The sequence below is a fragment of the Vespa crabro genome, chromosome 3, assembly GCF_910589235.1.
Source record: "Vespa crabro chromosome 3, iyVesCrab1.2, whole genome shotgun sequence".
Classification (NCBI taxonomy): domain Eukaryota; kingdom Metazoa; phylum Arthropoda; class Insecta; order Hymenoptera; family Vespidae; genus Vespa; species Vespa crabro.
Window position 1 is genome coordinate 8,518,979 of NC_060957.1, and position 21,183 is coordinate 8,540,161.

Sequence of the window (21,183 nt, forward strand, 5' to 3'; positions counted from 1 at the left end):
ATAGGGTGATATATGTATATATATATATATATATATATATATATATATCACCCTATACACGTTCACGACATAAATGTTGTAAAAGCACTGATAGAAACAAGGAAGGCAATCAAGGCGAGCCGATTCGACGGGTACGTTTCTGTACGATATTTATGTGCTCCCTACCGTAGGCAATTTTCGCGGCCAAATTGAGCTTGCACTCGTGCCGCGTCATATAGACATATGGTCGTGGTTCGCCTGGACACCAGGGCACGGACGGTCCGCAAACGCATTTCCCGCTCGCGACCGCGTTTCCGCTTTCGTCCGAGGTTCCATCGCCAACCAGGTTACAACCAGGACCGGACATTACTGGTCCGTTTGGACAATGCCTTCGCCATCTCCCTGGTATCTCTGAAAAATAAGACAAAAGAAAGGAATAGATTAGCATTAATTCACTTCTTAACTAAATTTAAATTTTACTTGCAGAATCAAAAATGATTCTGCAAGATATTTGAATTCAAAATGATTTGATTTATTATAGATATTTATTTATTAAATTTTCAGTTGTATAATACGGATGCGTTTGGATTTCTGGGGGGAAAAAAAAGAAAGAAAAATAGGTGGATAAGACGATTTCAAAGATATGAAAAATTTAAAGAGACAGAAAGAGATATGGGACCATTGAAAAAGTGAGAATAATTAATTTTGACCTTTGTTGAAACCCATCCTGTTTGGATTATTGACATATTTTTAATATAATAATAATAATACTAATAATAATAATAATAATAATAATAATAATAATAATAATAATAATAATAATAATAATAATAATAATTTAACAATAATCATAACAATGATATAATGATAAAATTATGATTATAATGATAGTATTACTTATTGTCAATATCTATACGAAAGAAAATGGAGCGAAGAACGTAACGTTTAAACTTCGGCCGCTCTATTCGGAAATAGCATTAAAGAAATTTGGGCATATATTTTTTTCTTGAAGTAACTATTATTTCTTGTCTCTTATCTTTCGCTTGGCAAAAGTAAAAAATTTCTCAAGTCAAATATCAAAGAAAATTGCATTCTATTTCGATTATCGACTCTCTCTCTTTTCCATATTCGTTGCCTACCTTTATGTATTATCGTTCGTCCATTTGATGCCAATAATTGTATCATTATGTCTATAGAGAAATTATTATAGGAAAATATTGATGAGATTAATCTTTAATCGAACCATAAAGGAAATCGAGGAAAAAGAATTCCTATTGTTACACCGTCCGTCCGTGATTATTTATCATCAAAATTAAAATACAGAGAAAATACAGACGGATATAGCAAATTGTCGTATCATAACTCGTATCGTATTCCCGATTCCATTTATACGTTTTTTTTTCTGTTCATTCGTTTCCCGCCCCCCCCCTTTCCCTTTTTTTAGCTTATATCCATTCCCATGAATAATTGTGAATTTGCTCATATGATTGGATTCGAAGTTTGGAAGTTTGGATCGTTCTCTCAAAAACGACACATACACGTCGCGATCGGTACGTTCGTAACTCTCGACTTTCATTATTCATCCGGTTATAACGATTATGACTGATTCTGAATTATTCATCAATACGAGTCATGTTAATAACCACTTTTATTCGACCATTCGATCGTTTATAGATCCCTTGTACGAAACCATTAGTCGATGTAATTTTTCTTTTCTATTTACTGACCTATTTAAAATACAAAAAGACAATTAGAATATATGACAGGATTATTGAATTTTATCCGACTATCGACTATCTCTTTAATCGAATTGCTTAAAATCGAAGGAACGAACTAACGAGTCCTGTAATTTTAAAATCAAATTCGTTCAAATGAATTTGAAAATCGATCGAACCAGTCCGGTTTTTCGTCTGCTACCGATCAATTTTTTTGTTTTGTTTTTACTTTTTTTTTTTCTTAATTCGTCAAATTACTACTGTAAAATACAGAGACATTTGTTACAATAGTTTTATTTCGATTTTTGATACTAATGAAATTCGAAGTTATAATTGATTGTGGATCCTCGTTCAATCGATTTTAGTTTATTTCCCAAAGCTAATATTGTTAAAGTTTTTCTTGCGACAGTTGGAACATATTGTACCTATTTACCAAAGTTCGTCGACGTTAAGAAATACTATTGACAATAAAGTTTAAACAAGCAAAACTTTATATCATATCTTATCTTGTATTATTGGCTGTGATTTTTCTTTTATAGATTTAACAATTTTTGTTTCTCTTGACATTGCCAGAATTTTATCAATTATAATAGTAATTAATTTTAAACTGCTATTTTTTTTTTTTGAATCACTATTTTTAAACATATGATCAATATTAATTTTATCTCTATTTACATAATTTTTTTCAATTATTGTTGTTTTTCTTCTTTCTTTCTTTTTCTTCTCTATATATCAATTTAGTATATACCAATATAGAATTCTTTGATAGAACATTCATTTTGATATTTAGATCATTTAAAAACTTATATTTCAATATTATCCGTATTTAGATTAATATCTCGTATTATTGCAGATGACAGAAGAAAAAAAAATACTATTTTTCATTCAATAAGAATAATCTATGCTATAATTACTATTGATCTTTTTGAATTTATCGTTGAAATTAATCATATATATTTATCGTAAATCTTGCTCATTAGGATATCTTGATTAAAATAAATTTCATATCGGACAATCTATTTCAAATTTAATTAATCATATTGATTAGCGTATTTTGAAATTAATTATCATACTTATCCTTTACATTATATTCTATTAGCTCCATTAGTGCTTATTTAAAAGAGCAGCATCTCATTGACAATCAATATGACGGACAATACTCAACAGACACATACAAATTTCAACAAAGAATATATAATATAATAAATTATATTATATATTGTTCGATAAATTAAATCAAGTATTGAAATATTAAAAAAAAAATAGATCATTTATAATACTCGAAGCTATCGGATAATTAATTCATATAATTATCCATTTTTTCGATCTACGAAAAGTAAAATCTTAGATAAAATTAATAATTACAAAACTTCTCTTTGGACTAACAACTGTAATATCCTAGATCATAAATCTATCTCTTTGTTTTATGTCAAACGTAATACAACACGTCGTATGCAGAGCAATACGCTCATAGTCGCTATGTAATCGGTCCCGACTTTCCCAAGGGAAAATGCTAATTGTTTAATGAAATATACCGTATGTGTGCATATATATACAGATGTGTGTGTATCTATGTATATATATATATATATATATATATATATATATATATATATATATGTATAGCTAAATTCAATTGTGTACCTACAAGAAATTAAATGTTGACGTCTTTGATACCCCATAGCTATCAATCAAGACTCTTTAAATTTACCTTAAAAATATCAAAAAATAAATAAAATCAAATTAAAGTTCGAATTCATTTTTCATCGAACATCGATTCATATATTTTTTTTTATAAATTATGTCATATATATTTTCTAAAAAATCATACATACACAGACACACATAAACGTATACACAGAGATACACGCATACATACACACAAAAGTATCTTAGTTTTATTATTATTTTTTAAAAGAAATTATTAACCTCTTAACAATATCATTTATCGACTAAGTGGTTTTACTTTCATTACACTAGGATTATCTCTAATAACCAAGCTGGTTAATCGTGGTAATGGGGTTAGCCATAAGAGAACGCTCGAAGCTGATAGAATATAAGGAGGTCAATGCACATAATTAACCAAGTTAGTTAATCAAGATCGAAGATACCCTGCCGATCGTCGATAATATCGAACCGATACTAATTGTAAGTTCAATAATCCACGTAGCAGAGCAAACCATAAAATCGAGTTTGCCGATCGGTTTGATGATCGTTTCTCCAATACGCAAGGATAGCCTAAATGCGAATTCATTTCGACTTAATGGCCCGAACGTGAACCGGTTAATTGATCCAACTCGGCCACGCATCGAGATACCTAGTATCGATCTGCAAATGAAATTCGATTAAGAAAATTTCTCGAATTTGATAACCCGTATCACTAAACCATTATAATCGATTTAGTTTAAAAGAGAACATTCGAAAAGAAATTTTTCGTCGAAATTTTTTTTCCCTTTCGTATTAGAATCGTACGAACTATTAGATATATAAATTAAAGTTAAATCCTTCTGATACTTTTTCATAATCATGAAACTAAAAATGATGTTTCTTATATTGCATTTCAATAGCCATTAATTAAGAACTTTCCGATCGTACGACTAATCGACATTTAAAAAAAAGTGCCATCATCTGTTCGATTGTAACGATATAAAGGTCAAATAATATCCATTTATATTCGATATATTTGTTGAATCATTGATAAACTTGTTATAGTTATTTCCAAAACTTCTTGTTAAACTTTTTTCACTACACTTTTTTTTTCTGTGTATAACGTTTCAGACGAACGTAATATAACTTTCAAACTTTCATTTCGCCAGCTATCAAAGTGAGATAACGTTTGTTCTAAAAAAAAAAAAAAAGAAAAAACAAAAGAAAAAACAGAAAAGCCAATAAAATGAAAATTTTCCAACGAGTTCGACAACTCAAAGAGAAAGAGAGAAGATAAGGGGATGCTTAGATAGCTAACATCTAATGCCAATTCATTTGGATTTAATGGCCCATGCGAAAACCGGCAAGAGCAATTGGCCGCGTCCAACAACGTCGGAACACACATTTCCGCTTTTACGTGCGTTCCATCGATGATCTTTCTGGGAAATCGCACAATGCGAATTTGGAGAATGCAGGGTGTATAGATGAACGATTGTATGTGCTTTCCTCCTCCTGTTCGATCTGAACATGACTAAATCGTGCGTATTTGGTATCCTCGTAAAATGTTAGAATTTCGTTGTACCTACATGATATATAACGTAATATCAAAATAAAAAAAGGAAAAATTCATATGTCATAAATCCTTTCATGATATATGTCGTGATATTAATGGAATATATTTTCATATTTATTTCAAATTTTTTTATCGTTTATCAAAATAAATCAAGACTTATTATTAAAGTCTAATAACGATTCAATGTTTAATTGGTTATCATTAATACGTAACGAATGAATCGTTTTTCAAATGTTTTTATAAAAAAAAAATTTCTTTTTTCTCTCTCTTCAATTTCATCGGATATTTTCTTACATACAAAAAAAAGAAAAAAAAAAAAAGAAAAAAGAAGCAAAAAGAAGAAAACAAAAAAAAATTATTGTCGACAATTATAATATTAAAAAAGATATAACAACAATTATTTACAAGATATTCCCTTAAATTTTTTTATATCGAGATTAACCGAGATAAACGTCGATCGAACATTGAACTAGCTCGATTGCCTTCGGCAATCGACCCGAGCTGGGGACCGCATCCCCTGAACCCCAGCGAAAAAATAAAACTTTTTCGCATTATTGACGACCGACATGATTGGCTCACTGCTCTTGTCTTCCCCTTTTACGATTTCGTCCCCATATTTTAAGGATTTAAATCCTCAAATCTCTTTTGATTTTATAATCACGATGATTATTAACTATTATCATTATGTTTATATTATATCATTCATTTTGCATATCATTTATATTTATAACGATCTTATGCGCATAAGCATATTTTTATCATCAAATATTTATATTAAAATGGATGGCATTTTAAAAGAAGTTCTCTCTCTCTCTCACACACACACACACACACGCTTTCTGTCAAAAGTATTTTATAAAATTTGCATAGAAATTTTATTATTAAAATATGTAATTTAATCTTTCGAAATTAATCAGACAATATTGTTTAAAATTAACAAAAATAACATAAAAGCTTTTTTTAAAATATTAATACAATCGATTCGATTATTTTGTTAATTGTTATCATGAAAATGATTACAATAATATGAATATTATCTTAAAAGTTTTCGAGCAATAAGTTTGAAATCTTAAACAACACTTTTCGTTACGATAAATAAACTATATATAAGATTTAATTATATTTGTCGGAGTCAATTCGTAAATACAGAATACGAAAGAGATTAATAAAAAAAAAAGAAAAAAAAAAAGAAATCACACGCATATTTATAAAACTTCATGATTCTTGTAAAACTTCAAAGAAAATTGAGAAATCTCATTTTTATGAAAAATAACAGCAAACGAACGCTTCTTGTTATAGTGATTGCATACTAAGCGCTCTCAGCGGTTGTGCTTAAAAAGAAAGAAAAATAATAAAAAAAAAAAAAAAAGGAAAAAAAAGGGAAAAAGAAAAAGAAACGCGTCTCTTGCAGCGGGAAATTCAAAATTCCATGCACGTATACAAGCCGCTGTTCGGGATGCAATAACGTTAAGGTGCTGATGTACTGCGGCTCGTGGCTTTTCTACTGCGTGCTCGTATCCAACGAAAATAGAGATTCGCAATTACCGAAGTAAATGGAATTATGAAAAATAACGGCACGACAGCGTGCCGCGCTGTGCCGAGCGTTATATAAGTAAGTTTCGTAATAATCAGCAAGCACGTTTATCATAGAGTACTCCGTTTTTCAAAGGAAAGCTTCTTGAAGAGGGTAAAAAAGAGAAATGAAAGGGAGGCGAGGAAAGGGATAAGAGAGTGACTCGAAGTACACAAGGGAAAAGCTAGCTCGCGACGTTTTCATCCACGATCGCATTTGCATGCGTAATGCAAACAGAGATTGTGTAGAAAGAGGGAGAAAGAAAGAGAGAAAGAGAAAGAGAGAAATAGTTCGGACGTTCTCTACCAACCTTCCTTTTTGTTCAAACCTTCCATACCTACTGGGATGCAATTAACTGAACTAGAAAGTTAAACACAAACGTGTTCCTTCGTGTTTAATACGAAGAAGAGATAAATAACGATCAGACAGGATCGTTCAATTTTGACTGATAACGGATATACTTTAACTTTGTTTACGTAACGATCGAAAAATAAACGAGTAAGTACGAACGGTTTTGGATTTTCCTTGATTATAGAACTTTGAAGAATAGCATGAACATGTTTGTACTAAAAATAACTAATTCTTTCTCTTTTTTCAATCCCTTCCCCCTCCCTCTCTCTTTCTCTCTCTCTCTCTATCTATCTATCTATCTGTTTTTCTCTCTTTATCTTTTTCTTTCTCCGTCGAATTTATATTAGATTTTTTCGTTGTTTTTTCTATTTTTTTTTTCTTTTTTCCATATACATACGTAGTTATGTACATACGTAATAAAATGCAAGAAGTTGGAGATCAAATTCGTTCTCTTTCTCGTGATTCCAATGGGAAACGAAAGAAAAGCGAATAAAGCGTAGAGAATTAATGAAGTTCGACCTAGTTTCACCTTCCAATCTTCCTTCAACTCTTAAGAGTTCTGTGTTTAATGGTCGTAGACGAACTCGTCTATGAAAGGATGATTAATTGTGTGTTGGTAAGCACTATATTTTCTAATCCATTTCAATATTTCTCACAATCGGTCAAATAATTCATAAATTTATTATGAATTATAAACCAACGACGTAAACATTGTCACAATTAATATAGAAAGTGAAATATCGTTCCTCAGTTTGTGTCGTTGAACAAACCAAATACTTTGACATATTTCATGTCTCTAGGAACTTTGAGTTCTAATAAAAAATTCAAAGGACAAACGATGCCAACCTGGTTGATATTGTCCGGTGGGATTATAACGTAAAATGAAATGACAGAAAACAACGTACGACGATCGAGTCATCGGTGAGAAAATTGTTGCATTTTATCCATGGCCATTCGCAAAAACGTGTTCCGTTACTGAGTCGTTAACGTCCCATCACAGAAATAGCCATTGCTATTAACAAATGCGTCATAAAAAAGTATGGACGTTGCTAGACATTTTTGATATTTATTTATTTATTTTTTTCTTTTTTTTTTTTCTTTTTTTTCACTATTTTTATTTTTCACAACTCAACCATGACGTAAAAAAAATTATATACGCAAAAAGAATTAACGATATCTTTATACGTTTCATTTAGTATTACTCAATGCAAGAATATATATTTTTTTTAATGAACCATTTTCACAATAACAAAAATGGATTTGAATGAATTCGAAAATGTAAATCATTTAAAGTGCCTATTAATTTCCCTTTAAACGATTTATTTGTTTCCTGTAAAAACATAAATGATTCGTACGACGATGTAAAACAACGAACGCAACTGCATTGAAAATTGGATATATACATAAATATATATTATACGCACACACACAAATATATATCTAACGTGTTCTATCGCACATTCAAAACTTTTACTTGTCATTTGTGCGTAAGTCTGTAAAGAGTGCGTAACACTAGTAGAAATTTATCAGCAATACGAGTTTCACATCCGTTTTCACACACACACACACACACACTCTCTCTCTCTCTCTTTCTCTTTCTCTCTCTCTATCTCTCTTTAATGTCGTTACGCTTACATATACGCGTTTCATTTCATCGGAAGGGAAAGAGAGGGAGAGAAAAAAAGAGAGAGAGAGAGAGAGAGAGAGAGAGAGAGAGAAATTATTATACCTCTAAAGCCGATGAATAAATATTAATCTATCAAGAAAATCGCATATCTGCCATATTTGCGAATATAATCAACTATAAAATGATACGACGTACAATGATTTTGAAGTGTGCGTATATCGATATTAAATATCCTATATATAGGATATATATATAATATATATATATATATATATATATATATATATATACGTTGTTTTCTCTCTTAATCATATTCTGTTTCTTTCTTTTTTTTATTTTTGTTATAATTTATTTACATGTCATTTATTTGTCAAGTTTGCTGTAATTCTTTTAATTAACTTGTTTAATGTCATTAAAATACAGTATGGTATAATAAAATATTCATTCTTTTTCTCTTTCATTTATTTCTTTCTCTCACCCTGCATCTCTTTCTCCCACCCTGTATTATTCATATATGATACAAAAGACAATATGAAACATGATATCTTTAAAATACATTTCTCCTCTTTCAAGTTATAAAATTCGAACAAGTGTAAAGAGTTAACCTGCATTCAGATTTTCCTTGAATAAAGTATAAAGATAGACCAAGTAAGAGAAAGAGAGAGAGAGAGAGAGAGAGAGAGAGATAGATTTCCCTCTGAAACTGCTGCGTTGTACCCTAATTAACCGCATGAAATTGAAACACCACGTAAGCGTCGTTACCGAAGAGCTTCGTGCCATCGCAAAATCATCATTATGCTGTAACTATCCGTACTAATCTCTGTCATTAAGCTTATCCATCAATCTTCTCCATTGTTGCTCAACGATTCCTCTGATTTGTTTCGCTTTCAACTCGAACGACATCACGATTAGTGATACGCCACTCAAATAACTTTGACGTCGTTATCATTGTTATCCTTGATGATCATTGACTAGTATGACACCCTTTCCAAATGGAATGGAAACATGATTGACAACGAAAAACGGATTGGATAAGTTTGGTTAACCTTCTACTTGAAACATCTATATTGTTGATTTTATTTCTATTTAAAGTCAACATAATTTCTTTCGTATATTTTATGGAAAGGGTTTTTGTTTTGTTTCTTTAAAAAAGAAAAAAAAAGAAAGAAAAGAAAAGAAAAAAGGAAAAAGAAAAAAATCGAACCTATCTCCAACAAAAATATTAATCCAAAAATACATTGTGTATATATGTACGAAGTTTACGAACTGAAAAAAATTTCTCGATTTAAAAAAGACAAAGAAACATATTTTTTCACAACGATTATTAGCTTTTTTAAATGATATGCATAGATATAACAAACCTTCGAAGTTCTAAAAAAAAAATAGCCTCAAATCCAACCGTACGCATAATACGACTATTAAAAATAGAAGTCTGTGATAACCGGTCGAAAAAACAGAGAAAATCCTGAACGTGTTTCGAATTTATGAAAGCCAACATGCGCATACAATATTCTATACTATTCTCTACTGACCGTCATCATAGAGGAAAAGAAGGAAAAAGAGAAAAAAAAAAAAGAAAAAAAAGGAGAAATAAAGAAAAAAAGCTCGAAATAGCGAAGTACTACTACTGGGAGACCAAAAACGACTAGTACAGCGAGTAAAAATGAGAGCGACAGAGAAATAGAGATGGGTGGAATTTAAAATCCATGAGAGACCGTCCGGTAGAAGAACACATTCGGGTCATCTCTCGGTGAAGTTCTCTCTTGTAACAACTCGCACATACATACATACATACATACATACATACGTATCTCTCCTATCGGATCTATCGTGTGTCATGCGTGACACACAAGGGAATGTCAGCTATACCGTTTTCACACGTGCAACACAATGCCACGTATTATCAGTCACTTGTATACAGAAACATACACACACACACACACATATATATATATAGAAAGAGAGAGAGAGAGAGAGAGAGAGACTAAGCTCGATCGACTGGTATCGACACGTACACAGATTCGATATAATAACGCAAGCTGTCTGTTGCTACCGCTACTACTGCTGTTGTTGGTATTGTTGCTTCAACGGCTTGTATAAAATAAAGCGAGCAGCAATCGATCGATTCTATACAATACAATCTACGCACATATGTATCTATACGAAATATTTAAAAACAAGAAAAACAAGAATAAGCTTCATGGAAGCTCGCTAGGATACATACGATAAATCTTTGCTTAGTGAAAGATAAACGTATATAGTGTAGAATTATACATATATAATATATATATATATATAAATATATATATATTTATATATATATATATATAAATATATATATATGTATATGTGTGTGTGTGTGTTTTTATGTGTTAAAGTCCGATCGCATTTATACGCTTTTCAAGATTTCATGCTACGGGAAAGTACGAGGAGTATGCGATGATAATGGCCTTCCGGTGATTATCGTGTGCATTCCTGAATTTCTCTCTACTTCTCGCTCTCTCTCTCTCTCTCTCTCTCTCTCTCTCCCTCTTTCTCTCTTTCTTCGTTTTTCTCATTTTGCTCCGAGGGGTTGCAATGATTATGGGTGAAGTCGCGTTCGTTACGAGGAAATTTCTTAATACTCTCGATTTGACTCGGTAATATGACCGCATTCCCGCAATCGCGCAAGGATGCACTCTATTTGGTTTCGTGCTTTCCACTGAGATCGAGTACAGTTTTCACGTCATTTCAAAAAGACCACAGTTACTCTACGATGTGTTCCATTTAACGTACTCGTATAAAATATGTACCAATGTATGATTCCTTTTTGATTATACATAAAAAAATCCAATTAAAATCATGATTTTTGTAATGAAAGAATATATGTAAATATCGTGTAATGCTTGTTACAACGAAATAAATGAATTTACCTATGACAATTACTTGTTAATATATTTTTCCGTAACATTGACATTTGTTCTTAAAATTGCCTACTTCATTTTTGAGAGGAAAGAAATATTTCTCATATAATTAAAATAACGATTAAATATTTTACATTAAACTCGTATTTTTCTTCGTCCCCAATGGAACAAGTTATATATATATATATATATATATATATATATATATATATATATATATATTTATAGAGAGAGAGAGAGAGAGAGAGAGAGATAATTCAAGATGTAGCGTAATTTTATTTGCTAGCACTTCTCCCGGCGTGTTAGACCACGCAAGATACCATCAAGGCCGGGTCAATTTTGCGCCCGGAATATAAAGCGCGATAGCGAGCCTCTCGTGCATAGCTAAGCGCCGTTGTAATGAGAGACCGTTACTTAGAAATTAACGTTAGACGGGAAAAGTTGCTTCGTCGTTTCTTCTCGAATGTATCTCAGCCTCTTTCCCGACGATCCTCAATTTTTGCGAGAAAACTTTTTGGAAAATATTCGCTTGAAGAGTTAAAAGGAAAATTCTCTTATCTATATTTTGAGGAAAACTTTGAAACGCTATCGTACGATTATTATTATTATTCTACAATATTATTAAATAATATTTAATGTATATGTGAAATTATTATTTTATTAGATTGTACCGATAGTAACCAAGGAAACCGCTGGGATTTCAAATTTGACGAAGAAATTTTTTGCTGAATGTCGCAATAAAATACCAAGGACCATAGTCCTGTTTTCTATTGCTGTATAAAGAAGAATTCTTAAGAAGGGTCACGATGGGTGGGTATTTTGAAGCGAATTCTTTGAAAAATAAAATCTTAGAAGAAAAAAAGGGAAGACAGGATTGGCCATTCCTAGCGGAAAAGTTGAATCCAATAAACCAAGAATGGTCCATTTCGAGAACGGAAATATGCACTAAAATGTGGAGGATATGAGAAAACGGAACGGTCACAAGTACGAACAAGTTATATATAAATAGTTATATGTACGTAGATAGACATACAATATATATGTATGTGTCACTATACATGTGTCGTAACATTTGTGGATATACATTATATTTATTATTATGAGTATATATATATATATATATATATATATATATTATATACATATATATATATTATATATTATATATATATATATATATATTTCATATTTGAACGATTATATATAGACGATTATATGAATACATAGAGATGCACGTCCATGAATAAGATGCAAGAATCCTCAGATAGCATACTTTACTTATATATTTCATACGTTTCAACTTTTGACATCACTCCCTTCTAACGTTTCAATACATTCCCAATGAATATCTACGACCATACCTATAATATTCTACATTTTTTAGTACCTATTTTTCAACTTGTATTGAAATAGACAATATATATATATATCAAAATAAAATCTATTATGAAATTTTATGTATCAATGAGTACAAAATTTGTTATAAAAATCTTACTATAAAATTATAAAGATATCTTTTTAATCAATTTATCGAAATATTATAACATGAATCTATAATATTCTTTCATATTTGACAAAATATATGGAAGACATAAGAGAGAGAAAGGGAGGGAGGGAGAGAGAAAAAGAAAGAGAGAGAGAGGGAGGGAGAGAGAAAGAGAAAGAGAGAGTGAGTGAGAGAGTGAGAGAGAGAGAGAGAAAGAGAGAGAGAGAGAGAGAGAAAGAGAAAGACAATTCGAACAGTGAATTTGAACGTATATCGCGGACATTTATTGGATGCCTTCTGGCTATTTCATATAGAGAGGGGAAAAGAGAGAGAGAGAGAGAGAGAGATTGGGGGGAGGGAATAGTAGACCACGTTATTTCACTCTTTCACGCGTAACGAATTACCGTACAAAGTGGGCAGTAATTTGCTATCTGATGGCTCGAGGCCACCACCGCCACCACTATAGCATTTTGTGCGTGACGGTTTAATTAGTTGAACTCGAGGTGACCAACTTACTTTCATCGATATCGTAAGATTATTTTCAAATCACAAACAACTGATCCTATTTATTGACAAAATATGTTTGTACATTACATTCAATTAATTTTTCTAAGATAGTTCTACTATGTATGACTTAGTAACTTGTTACTGTCGAAATCTTAATCCAATTTCTTTTTAATCCATAAAAAAGAAAAAAGAACAAAAAGAAAAAGAAAAATTATATAATATCAAAATTAATAATATTACTTATAACAGTTACAATTATATTATACAAATTATAACTTATATTTAAGAAAAATAATAAAAACTTTGGATATATTAATAATTTATTTTCTAACGACAAAATAAAATCAAATATTAAAAAAATACAAATGTGTATGTGTATATATATATATATATATATATATATATATATATATATATGTATAAGTGAGTGACTTAATAGTTACACGGCTTAGAGGATTAACTTGAAATGGTGTCATGATAAATAAAAATGTGACCTTTATAAAGTGCACTTGGTGCACTTACTGATTGAAATATTTTTTTCCTTCACATAGAAATATTCAATCAATGATAATAAACAAAAAAGAGATTCGTTCGGAATTCTCTCTCTCCCTCTCTCTCTCTCTCTCTCTCTCTCTCTCTCTCTCTCTCTCTCTCTCTCTCTCTCTCTCTCACTCACTCTACCTCTTTGCGGTCGATGTTAAAGTTGGATAAAATTTATAACGGTTCGAATCGATGAAACCACTCGAAATCGGATCGGTGTGCAGTACAAACGGCTAAGTAAACTAACGCTCTTCAGCTAAATATTTCACGAAGGACGATTGTTGCTTCGAAAGTAACCGATCACCCTTTTCCAGAAAATCGAGATATATATATATATATATATATATATATATATATATATATATATATACATATATATATATATGTAGAGGATTGGTTCGAGCACGTTCGTTGCTTTCTCAATGTCGGCCAACAAATCTTTGAGAATGGTTCTTATCGTGGTATAGACGCGTATCGCATTTCTATGCAACACCAATTCTAAACGACGACGCGAATAAGTATATCTTTAAAGGGGGGAAAAAAAAAAGAAAAAAAAAGAAAAAAAAAAGAAAAGAAAAAGAAGAAAAAATACATTTTTTCTCGAAAAGCTATGGATTACGGGAAAGATCGAGAAGTTGTAAATATGCACGTTCAAAATCGATCTAAGTCGCTACGAAACTTAGTGTTCTGACGAAAGAAAAAAAAAAAAAAAAAGAAAAGAAAGAATAAAAAAATATTCCGTAAAATCATCGATTTAAATGCAATTGAAAAAAAAAAGAAAAAAAATAAGAAAGGAACAAATGATAAAAAAAAAAGAAGAAGAGAAGAAAAACAAAAAAGAAGAAAAATAATCTACGAATATGACAAAGAAAATTTTTATGCGAAAATTTTTATTTCTCACTTTAGTGAGAAAATGATCGAGTCAATTTTTTTTTTTTCCATACAACTACGAATAGAAGGACGTATAAAGCATAGCACACACACGCACCCACACTATTCGTGCTTTTGTACAAAAAGCAATCGAATGTGCGCACAATCGTCTAGTGGGATTCCTAACGAGTCTTTTCTCTTTCCATACATATACACACATACAACTGCAACGGGATCGCGGTTCTCTTTCCTTTTTCCGCTAAGCTCACCCCCGACTACCCCGAACATCGCCATTCACCAACACCATTGCTACTGACAGGCCAGCTTTGTACCGAAATAACCGGCCATTGTTCAACCATTCTACTCTTATTTCGACTGTAAAAGGAAGGAGAATGAGGCGCGAAGAGAACGTAAATAGCATTCGGTTGCCGTCAAAGGTAGTGCACGAATAAAAGAGTACCTACGGTCTGCAACTACATCTCGCGATTCAACTTTTTCCCCCACCACCGCTAACATCACCACCATCACCAAACCAACTAAATCTTGCAACCCAAGCGCACGTTTCTTTTTATCTTTACTGACGCGTTTGACGATCATTCTATATACGCCTCTGTATATTTCTGTGTCTATGTTTGTAATTGAATAACCATATATCATTAATTGTACAAATAATATATTTCATAATATATACAAATAAACAATTTGATTTTATTTACATTTTTTGTTTTATATTAAGTAAAATTCTGTTTAAGGCAAAGAATAAAATGATATAGTGAAGTTTTTTGAAACTATATATATTATATTTTCATTATTTTTAATGATTATATATATATATAATAATATAATATTATATATATAATATATATAATATAATATTATATATATATAATATATATATATATATAGTCATTAAAAGTTTTATTTTATAAAGAGTATTTCAAATTATGTGAACATAATTTCATTACTAGATACAGCATATTAAGATAAAAAAGAAATTTCATATAAACATATGTCCAATATGATCTTGTTATCGAGATACAGACGTTTTTGTATTTTATCAGTTGTTTACTTGCTTTTAGAGAAAAATGCTCGATGGTTCGATCGTGGAGGACCAATCAATTGGCCACCATGATCGCCAGTTCTATTAGATACCATTCAGTCCTATTCAATCCTATTCAACCATATTCGATCCTATTCAGTTTTATTGATCTTGTTCGATCCTGTTCGATCCTATTCGATCCTACTCAGTCTTGTTCGGTCCTATTCGATCTTATTAAATCCAATTTGATCCAATTCGATTCTATTTGGTCTTATTCATTTCTGTATTATCCTATATTTCTACCTGTCTTAAATTTTTTGTCTAAACATTGTTAAATATCTTAGGATGCATGAGACTGGATAAAAAAAATGTTTCAGACAAAATTTATTTACTTTTTCTTTTTCTTTGGGGAGGGGGCGGGAGGATAAAATAAAATGTTCTTACAAAAGTTACAGATTTTCATTTTAAATAATACAGATGAGATTGTAATAATTTTGAAAATATCAAACGAATCTGTTATATTTGATTCCAAAATCGAACAACTTTTGTTTGAAACTTTCAACAAAAATTATTTGATGAAATATATTATATATATATATATATATATATATATATATATATATCACACAAAATTAATACTATAATACAATATATAGAATATATATACATGTATTGTATATTAATATATAGTATATAGTATATATATAGTATATTAGTATATATATAGTATATATGAGCCGTTTATTTTGAAAGTGGCCTAACTCCATTTATACTTAAATCAATGAATGAAAATGAAAATTTTAAAGTCCTGAATTTATTACCACGTCAGGGTAAATCAAGAAAGTTCGAAAATATTGTATTGACACCACTGTATAAATATATCAGACAAATTACTACAGCAAAATTATTCTTCATTTTCCTTTCTTCTTTTTTTCCTTTTATAATAACAATAACGTCAACGAGAACGAATTGCCATTATCGTTAACAATGAATTCTTATTGAAAACATTATTTACGCAATTTGCACTTAATGTTACACAGAAACATAATTCTTTGCCAGGCGCGTATTTGCTTCCATAGTCTATATCGATAGCTATCGGTGGACGCATATTTGCACCCATAGTATTCAAAGGGTTAATGGTATTATCACAACACGGTTTAGCTAATCGCGGTGATTCCCATGGTAGTAGAAAATTTTACATATAGTAAAAGTTGTTGACTACTGACTATGTGTCTGTTGAGTATATGGACTATAAATGACTATAAGGACTATACTGAATATAAATGACTATACCAACTATAAGGACTATAAGGACTATAAATGACTATAAGGACTATACTGACTATAAATGACTATAATGACTATACCGACTATAAGGACTATAAATGACTATAAGGACTATACTGAATATAAATGACTATACCAACTATAAGGACTATAAGGACTATAAATGACTATAAGGACTATACTGACTATAAATGACTATAATGACTATACCGACTATACTGACTATACTGACTATAAATGACTATAAATGACTATACTGACTATAATGACGATATATGACTATTTTAGAAAATCAAGAGAGAGAGAGAGAGAAACAGGTCCTTTGGGACTTCAGATACAAATTCCAAAAGGTTTCTTCCACGAAAACATGTTCTCCATTATCGACTTCCTCTCTATGCATACACACAGACACAGATACAGACACATAGTATATGCCGGCCCTCTATCAGGTTAGCTCCGCCCCTTCTAGTTTAGACCCGCCACTGGGGTATTTGGCCCCGCCCCTACTAGTTTAGTCCCGCCCCTTCTATGTTAGTACCGCCTCCTGCCAGTTTATCCCCGCCTCCTATTAATTTATCCCCGCCCTGGGGTATTGGGCCCTGTCCCTTCTATGTTAGACCCGCCTCCTACCAGTTTAATCCTGCCTTATACCAGTTTAGCCCTGCCCCTTACTAAATAAGACCCGTCCTCTGGGGTTTTTCCCCGCCCCTCCTATGTTAGCCCCGCCTCCTACCAGTTTAGCCCCGCCCCTACTAGATAAGACCCGGCCCGGGGGTATTTGTCCCCGCCCCTTACTAAGTTAGCGCCGCCCCTTACCAGGTTAGTTTCGCCCCTTGGGGTATTTGGCCCCGCCCCTTGGAGTATTGACACCACTGTATAAAAATATCGGACAAATTACAACAGCAAAATTCAAGGACATAATTGACCTATTACAATATATACCACCGGAACATCATGATTTCTTCAAATCCCTTTCACACACACAAAATCTAAATGAGTAGTAAATTGTTTTGTAATAAATTTATGTTTGTAATTTTGTACGTTATGTAGTTAAAAAATGTTTTAAATCGCATAAATTATATTTTCGAAGTGTTTTAAGGATATGTAAAATAAATTGAGTATTGTTTTTTCCAATTTAAAGCATCTTAAATTATGTTGAATGGACTTGGGCACCTTCAAATTTTATAATGAATCTGATTATTAATTTTGAAAGTAACCGAACTCCATTCTTGATAAGAAAACGCATATTATTCACTTAATAATTGCCACTATTTTAATAAGAACTATAAATTCAACACCCTTAGATACACTTAAGTAGTATAACTCATTAGTATCCTATACTAATATTTTTAAATTCATTGAAACGTAAACCCTTAAATTTCTCGATTTGTAGATAAATGGAGTTAGGCCACTTTCAAAATAAACGGCTCATATATAGTATATATATAGTATATAGATTATCGCACACGTACGAGTGTAAAGTAGAAAAAAAAAGATAAGTAATTAATTATTCTATATATTTTTTATTATATCATCGATTTCATGTGATTCTTTAATACCAGTGATTTCTTCAACCCACTCTAAATCTTGTAAATTTTATATCATTCTTATAGGTACTCTTACATCTAAAGAAAAAAAAATAGAACTCTTTCTTTGTATATAAATGTTACTACTTCCTTTTCTTTCGCAATCTTTATCTTACTATAAAATGTATTCCATTGGAACTATTCGATCGAGTGCGAAAAGATAAAATACGAGTTATTTCGCAACGATATAAAAAAAAAAATCGTAGAAAAAGATTCTTTTGAAAGAAATAAAATCGAATATATAAAGATGTTCAAATCTTTCGCTTTCAAATTCTTTCGGAGAAAACGAGAATTATCCTTCAGACTGACAACGGTGCTTTCATCGTTGGAGTTGTGTCATCCTTGTGTTAAGGGTTTTCTTCTCAAGTACCTAGAACGTCCCCATTGCAGTTATGCATTAAACATACGACATAGAGGGTTGACTGGGGGGGGGCAGAGGGGATGAAGGGGAAGGAAGGGTTGAAGCGTGCTCGCATGATACGCGTATGCATACGACAGGTCACCTTCTTCGTCGTTGTCCAAACAAAAATTTTTCATTTTCTCTATGCTTCCAGTAGCACGTGAAATATCGAATACGTTTCATAATTATTTTCTCTGTTCAACGAAACGAAATAAAACAAGAAAAAAAAGAACAACAAGATCAATAATGTGAAATAACAAAACAAAATAAAAGAAAAGAAAAGAAAAGGATCATATTTAAAAACGTAACAATTAAAAATAAAACTATAATTTAATACAAATAAAACTAATAAACAAGTTATAAAAATAAAGTTATTAAATAATCCATTTAGTAACATAATAATTAATAATAACATTATTATAAAAACAAATATCTCTTTACCTTGAAAAGATAATTGAATGGTGAAAAAATTTTAGATAATAATTTGAAAAGTTAAGATTAAAAAATAATCTCAATTAGAACGAAGCACGATGAATTAATCGATGTTTCGCTTGGAAAAGCTCGTTATAGACAGTTATAACTATTGTAAGTGAATTACGAATGAGAGCGATGAAAATGATGGGAAGAATAAGGTTTGCTCTCTCTCTTTCTCTCTCTCTCTCTCTTTCTCTCTCTCTCTCTTTCTCTCTCTCTCTCTCTTTCTCCATTTTTCTTTCCTTTTAATGTTTTGGTCTTTTTCTCCTAACTCTTAAAAAATGTAGAATGGAGAGTTCGTTGCTCTCAGAGATCACAGACATCTCGAACGCATTCGTAACTGGCCTTTCTCGCGTTGTGTTTCTTCACCCCCAGCGTTCTTTTTCCGTCATAAGAGTTGGTATTTACACGTTATGAGGCGTAGGAAGTTTTCAGGTCAAGAACTTTCAGCAGTTCAACCACCCTTCCTCTTACCTGAGTCAAGCCGATGAAAGTCTTTTTATACCTGTTAACGGGTTCCGGTGTTCTTTAGCTTCGTATAATATATCAAAGGTGCGACAATTTTCGAAATCTTGAAATCCAAGACACATTTCTTTGTTCCCTTCGAATTATAAATGTATTTTCTTAAAAAAAAAAAAAAAAAAAAAAACTTTACTCCAAACAATGTTCGTACAAGATTACTAATAATACGTCATAATATTCATTAAATCTCACGTAGTGTCATTAAATTTCAGTGCAATTTTATATACGAACATTATTCTTATAAAAGACAATGACAATTTGTGAAATATTTCACCTTAGTAATTTATTCAATTGTTCCATTTTAACGAGGGCAATTCATTCGCCCTTCATTTTTCTCCCTTTCTATCCTTTCAAAGTACTCTCTCTCTCTCTCTCACTCTCTCTCCCTCTCTTTTTCTCTCTCTTTCACTGTGCTTTAAAAAATTACTTCCACGTAAGAGTAGTGCATAAAAGAAAATGAAAGTAAATCAAAAGGAATAACTATCGAGCGAACTTGGAAATGTAAAAAAAAGAAAAAAAAATGTATTAAGCAAAAATATCTTTATTTAACTTCGTTTGATATCAATCGAAGTATATGAGCTATAAGGGGTTATACCCACTTAGAAAGTTCAAACAAAATCGATTTATCAAAAATATTTTTATTCAATAATATTATCCTTTAAGAATATTCTTTGAAAATTTCATCAGAAAATTCCAAAAATTAATGAAGTTATAGCAGTTTGAATTCGATCCTATCGAGTTCGACATTACATGTACTTTAACCTTTAAATGCTATTTTCTCTGGAAAACTGTTTTTCAAATGATTGCCAATAATATGATTGCAAATTAATAAACCGATTTAAATGAAATTTGATTATTTTTCATATTATCTAGTATCTGTTATACGAATATTTTTTTAAGAGCCATAGAATTTTTTTTGTTTTTTAATCATTACAAAACTACTGAAATTTTTTCTCGAAAATCGCATAACAAACTTAATCACTTTTATTTTTTCATTAAATGAAAGTATTAAAAATTGACTTCGTGAAGGACTCGTTTTTTAATATAGTTCAAGAGCTTTTTGTTTTTCTCTTTTTTGGTAATACCCTGATACTGACTGATATT

The 21,183-nt window shown here is 31.0% G+C and overlaps 1 protein-coding gene across 1 annotated transcript in view; it reads right to left on the reverse strand.

The window, feature by feature from the left end:
- The window catches only part of LOC124422726 (cysteine-rich motor neuron 1 protein-like), a 314,191-nt gene that overhangs the window by 269,840 nt on the left and 23,168 nt on the right, over positions 1-21,183 (reverse strand). Inside the window, exon 3 of the mRNA XM_046959567.1 lies at positions 166-390. Coding sequence (XP_046815523.1) covers positions 166-390 — 225 coding nt within the window. The remainder of the gene's footprint in view (positions 1-165; positions 391-21,183) is intronic.